Source organism: Galeopterus variegatus, unplaced genomic scaffold, assembly GCF_000696425.1.
Source record: "Galeopterus variegatus unplaced genomic scaffold, G_variegatus-3.0.2 Scaffold5219, whole genome shotgun sequence".
Classification (NCBI taxonomy): Eukaryota; Metazoa; Chordata; class Mammalia; order Dermoptera; family Cynocephalidae; genus Galeopterus; species Galeopterus variegatus.
Genome location: NW_007731330.1, coordinates 79800 through 85690, shown reverse-complemented (window position 1 = coordinate 85690; position 5891 = coordinate 79800). Strand labels below are relative to the sequence as shown.

The window sequence follows — 5891 nt, the reverse complement described above, 5'->3', positions numbered from 1 at the left end:
TCCCTGCTCCTGCGCCCCAGCATTGTGCCCCTCTGCCCTGACAGCTGTCCTTTGTCTCTGTTAGGCAGTACCAGGACGTCTGTCAGAATTACTGTGACAGTCTGACTGGCCCAGGGAGCTGCCAAGCGCTGCTGGCTCTGTGGCCCTTCAAGAAGTTTGCTGTCCCGCATCCCCATAGGTCCCTTGTCAGGCACACCTTCACTACCCCAGACCACCCTCCTGTCCTCACCTAGCACAGGTGAGTGGGCTGTGAGACTCTGCCCGGAGTGCCTGTTTCCACTGGGATTTGTCCAGAAAGTTCCCTCAGGGGCCTTCATGTGCCCCCTCCTGTTTCACTTTATCTCCCTGTCGTGGTTGTGTCGAGGGGCAGCTATGCTGGTGCAGGCAGGGGGTGCAACAGGCAGGAACCCACTCCAGCCTCGGGTGCCCTGTGGTCTTTGTCTTTGGGCATTGGCCATGATTTGGTGGCAGGCAGATGTCACTCACCAGACCCAAGTGTGGACAGTGCCTCTGGTGATGAAGGGGGCTCCTGATGGTGACAGTGGTCCACTGGAGCTGCTGCAGGCCCTCATTGCTGTGCTGGTTTCTTCCTACCTGAGCCCTTGGCCCAGCATGATGATGGGGCGTGTCCCCCCGACCCCACAGAGCTGGGGACAGGCCTACGGGCTGCTGCTTCACCCGCGCACCCACCGTGCCTTCTCTCCCTCCTTGTAGGTATCCGCCCCCAGATCATNAGGCCTACGGGCTGCTGCTTCGCCCGCGCACCCACCGTGCCTTCTCTCCCTCCTTGTAGGTATCCGCCCCCAGATCATGAACGGCCCCCTGCACCCCCGCCCCCTGGTGGCACTGCTGGACGGCAGAGACTGCACCGTGGAGATGCCGATCCTGAAGGACCTGGCCACCGTGGCTTTCTGTGATGCGCAGTCCACGCAGGAGATCCACGAGAAGGTGGGCCGCCCTGCGCGCTTTGTCCCAGCCAGCCAGGCAGCAGCAGCGGGTGCCGTCCTCACAGGGGTCCCTCCTCAGCCTCCCCCTCCCCCCATTATGTCACCGCTCGTCACCAGCAGGCCTCCCGACAGCCAGATCTCCAACTTGTCATTTTCATACCAAAGTCCTCTGCTCCATGTTCAGGGGTGACGGGGCCAGGGGCCTGTGGGTGTGCGGGGCAGCGGGGCAGCTCCAGCCTGTGCACTGTTTCCCCACCGCCACAGGTGCTAAACGAGGCTGTGGGCGCCATGATGTACCACACCATCACCCTCACCCGTGAGGACCTGGAGAAGTTCAAGGCCCTGAGAGTGATCGTACGCATCGGCAGTGGCTACGACAATGTGGACATCAAGGCTGCTGGCGAGCTCGGTGAGTGCATGGGCCTCGCTCGGGGCTGGGAGAGAGCCAGGATGGAGGCCACTGAGCAGCTGCTGCCAGCTGCAGAAAGGTGGCTGCCTGTCACCCCGAAACCACTCCTGCTGGGTGCACAGCCCCAGGCTCCTGGGGACAGGGGAGGCTTTGCATCAGGGGATCCCCCCAGTCCTTGGATGGGGCTCTCTTTCTGAGGGCTCCTGTCCACACAGGAACCCGGGTCTCATCCCCTGGCAAAACCCGGTCCAGAACAGCACAGAAGCAGACCGGCCATAGCCCTGTACCCCCTGCTCAGCCCTTGATGGTGGAGTTTCAAAGGAAAAGCAAATGTAAACCCAAAGGCAGGGTCTCAAGGCTGCTTCTTGCACCCCTGGCCGCAAGCACCTGAGTGGGCTGTGGCCTGGGTGGGCTCAGTGTGCACTGAGCATTTGCAAAGGCACAGGGAGCCAACATCGGCATCAGGGGTCCTTGGGAGAGGGCCCGAATGTCACTGTACTTGCTGTGTTTGAAACATGCCACTCCTGCACCCAGGCAGGGGGGACTGTACTCTGCCCTGTGACCACTGAGATGCCCAAATTCATGAAACTGCTGAGATACACCTCGAAACAATCAGGAACCCAGGCCTCATGGGCCCAACAGCAGCCTGGCCTTAGTAGGGCCCCTCCTGTGGCCCAGGAGCCTGCGATCTCTTCTCCTCCCCCACCTCATCCCCGTCAACCAAGGCCCCAGTAAGCCCTGCTGCTCCAGGCACAGGCTGGGTGTGTGTGATGCCTGCACAGCCGGTGGGCATCATGTGTGAGCTTGACCATGGCAGATGTCTGATGGTCCTGCCCATAGCCCACGGACGCCTGCCTCCCTCATTTCCTGCCGAGGCAGTCTTGGTGGGCTCCAGGTTCTCTCCGCAAGCCTAGCCTAGGGCTTTGAGCAAGGGCCAAGGCTTGGTCTTAGTTGTTAGTCCCCTGCTTGCACCTGGGGCAACACACAGACACCTGGACCACAGACTGAGTCTTGGTGGTAGGAGCAGATGGGGGGAGCCCGGCTTGTGGGGGTCCTGGGAGCCTGGATACACTGTGTTGGGGCTGCCCTTGGGTAAATCCCAATGGAAGAGGAAGGAGACAGTCATTCTCCCACATCCTGCATGGCAGGTGGCTCAGGAGGAGAAAGGGTCACACCAGATTTCAGACTCCAGACAGGGTCCAAGGGAGTGGACGCGTGGCACATGCCCCCAACCCCCTGCCCATGCCCCCAGCATGGTTACCAATGGCCTCGCTTCCAGCTTCGGCATCCCTCCAAGCCCCCCTCTGTGTTGCAACAAAGAAACTCAGGAGGATGTGAGTCTTCAGAAGCATGTCTAATGTAAACTAGAATTTTCCATTTTCCCCCAGCACAAACAAGGCTATTTTTGTTTGAAAACAAATGTTCTTTGTGCTCTTGATGGAGTTGAAATCCCAAGTCTGGACAGTGGAAGAGAACATGGGTTAGTGTGCCCGGGCGCCCCATCCTTTTCGCTCTCTCAGTTCTCAATTCTCCAGCATGTGGGCCCCTCCCAGTCCAGCTCCTGGTGACACACCAGCCATGCAGGTGGAACCTCCCATTTCTCCAGTTGCAGAAGATCCAAGAGCAGATGGGCTGGGACCAGAAAGGAGCCAGGCCCTCAATTCCCTTAAAAACCAAGGTGCCCAGTGAGGCGAGCTGCGGAGGGGGGGTGGTTCCCAGAGTCCTGAGACCCACAGAAAATGGCCGGGGACTGCCATATTGAAAACTGTAAAAGGGATGGATGGTGGCACTTCTATTGACCCTGGTCCAATCCGGTAAGGGAGCTGCTTGGGAGACATCTGCTGCATGCATTGAAGGGCAGTTTTTAAATGTGGCCTCTGGAAGGAGTGAGTCCCTGTCCACATGTCCCTTGTCTCCACGCGTGTTTTGCAAGTCGTTTGGCCAACTCAGTAACAAGCACTGAGGACAGCGGGTGGCTGCAGGTGTGCCCTTCTCCTGGGGAAAGCGTTTCCTTGTCAGACCGGGAGAGCAGGGGCCTGCAGGTTTCAGGAGTCAGCACACACCGGGGCCTTGCCAGAACCTTCTGGGACCACACGGCCCTGAGCTGCCAGCCCTGGAAGCACAGGCAAGAGCGGCCGCTTCACATTAGAGCAGGGAGAGCCTCGGAGACCTCCCCGACCCGCTGAAGAGGACAGTACCTGGGGCTTTGCTGTCTACAGCCCCCCCAGGAATACCCCCAGGAGCCGGGACGCAGCAGGGCGGGTGGGAGGTGGCTGGAGGGGCCGGGGCCGGGGCCAGGCCATCCGAGCGCCCGTGTGCGCTGGCTCTGCATGCCATGCTCTGGTGTCCCATCCAGGGGCAGTTTCCAACGGTTGCCACAAAGAATCCCGGCACTGACTACGAGAGGAAAAGCAGCTCATGTCCCCGGGGGCAGGTGCGCTGGGCTTGGACCCCTAAGAGCAGTGAAAACTGTACCCACGCTGAAGGTTTTCCTAAACCTCTGGCATCTGCCTCAGTCTCTTCAGACTCTTATGATAACATAGCTCATGATCAAACCCAAAGTTCTGTGCTGAGTAGTTTCAAATGAACTAAGTTCCTGTTCTGCAAGGTTACTGACTTCCAGCTCGTGGGAAAGTCGGTCAGCCTAGATTGCAATCGAACACTTGGTCCCTTGGCAGGTGTCTGTGGCCCAGATGGGGTGGGCAGGATGTCCTGTGCACGGGGGCTTTACCCCCTCTGAGCTGCCTTCCTGAGGGGGTCGCTCATCAGGACCCTGGGGCAGCCCTCAGGAGGTGGCAGCAACACAACTGCTGAAAAGGGCCGTCGCGGCTCTATCGGTCCCATTTCCTGTCAGTGGAGCCATGTCTGCCCTGGTGCTCTTGTCACCGCCCCCAGCTTGAGAAGGTAGATGCAGCCAGGGCTGCCTGAAAGGGGGCCCTGCCAGCTGCATGGGAGTCCCTCCTGGGGAGTGCTGCTCTCCTGGGGTCCCAGAGCTGGGATCAAGAGGGAGCCATCTGACTCGGACCAACTTGATGCCCAGAGACCTGTGCCCCTCCATAGCCTCTTGGCTGGCAGACCCCAGGCTGGCTCTGAGCCCACTCTAGGGGCTCCCGTCCCTGGTGAGGCTCCTCTGCTCTCTGCTATGCCCTAGCCCTTGCTACAAGTAGGGGTCTGGCCTGGCCCTCCCCCACACCCCTGCCACGTCTGCAGCCATTCACAGTCGCCCTCAAAACCCCCTCTGACCAGGGAAGGCAAATGCCCAGGCCCCTCCTGCCTGAGATGGGGTTAGTTCCCTCGGCCCCGGGCCACCTCGTGCTGAGATTCTCGGCCCTCATCTGTGTCCTCCACCCGCTCAAGCTGCCCCCTGCCCTAAAGCCTCTTCTAAAGAGCGGGGAGGAGGGTGTCCTGTCTGCTCGGTGTTCTTTGCACCAGAGCAGGATGGTGGTCAGGGAGCCCAGAATAAACACGTGGCTGGATTCGGACATCTGTTCCGGCCCATTCCAGCCCTGGTATCCATGTTGGGGTGGAGGTGTTTTTTTAAACAGCTAATAAGTATGTTGTTTGTATTACACTCTTAAAATACCATTAAAAAGTCAGTCTCTGTTAGCTCAGCCCCCACCCCCCCAGGAGGACCCTGGGGCTGTCGGCCTGAGTAGGATCCCCTTTGAGGAGTCTGGTCCTCTGCCCCTGTTCCCCCAGCCCTGTCTGCCTGGGACTGAGGTGCCACTGGCCTCCTGCTGCTCCGGCCCTCCCTTGGGACTCAGGGCCGGCCTGAGAGGAAGCAGCTCATGCCCAGGCTCAGGCCACCAGGAGGGGGGCTGGTTGTGAACCAGGTTCTGGCCCCAAAGTTCTCATGGGGTAGATGTGGGGCTAAAGACTGCTGAGCCTCAGAGCCAGGGGCCTGCTGACCCCCTGCCCAAGCCCCGTGCCCCTAGGCGATGAAGCGGGGCTTCCCTGCAGAACTGGGGGTTTCCCATCTCGGGCCTCACTCTCGTCTCCCTCAGGGATCGCTGTGTGTAACATCCCGTCCGCAGCCGTGGAGGAGACCGCCGATTCCACCATCTGCCACATCCTCAACCTGTACCGGCGGAACACGTGGCTGTACCAGGCGCTACGGGAAGGCACGCGGGTGCAGAGCGTGGAGCAGATCCGCGAGGTGGCCTCGGGAGCGGCCCGCATCCGCGGGGAGACGCTGGGCCTCATCGGCTTTGGTATGTGGTGCTGCTTAGCCCCACCCCACCCCCATCGCCCCACGCCCAAGTTAGGAGCCCTTGAGAGAGGCAGACCTGGCCTGCGTCTGAGGAGCCAGGTCGGCCTGTTCCTGGGAGTTCAGGTACACTGCAGCAGTAACTCTGGCCGGCTGCACAGGGTGGGGGATCAGGGGTCAAGACCAATCAGAGAACACACTCCAGAGGTAAGATCTGGGCTGGTTCCAGGTGGTGGTCTGTGCTGCTGGTCGGGGGTGACTCAGGAGGGTGGCATCTTTGCCATTGGGCAGAATGAAGGGCAGGGCTGTGTATGGCTGCCCTGTAGAG

At 60.3% G+C, this 5891-nt stretch overlaps 1 protein-coding gene across 2 annotated transcripts in view; it reads left to right on the top strand.

Annotated features, from left to right (window-relative positions):
- CTBP2 (C-terminal binding protein 2) overlaps nucleotides 1–5891 on the top strand; it is a 49503-nt gene that overhangs the window by 34968 nt on the left and 8644 nt on the right. For both annotated transcript variants that reach the window (XM_008589124.1, XM_008589123.1), the window contains exons 2-4: nucleotides 794–948; nucleotides 1212–1356; nucleotides 5361–5567. In XM_008589124.1, coding sequence (XP_008587346.1) covers nucleotides 794–948; nucleotides 1212–1356; nucleotides 5361–5567 — 507 coding nt within the window. The remainder of the gene's footprint in view (nucleotides 1–793; nucleotides 949–1211; nucleotides 1357–5360; nucleotides 5568–5891) is intronic.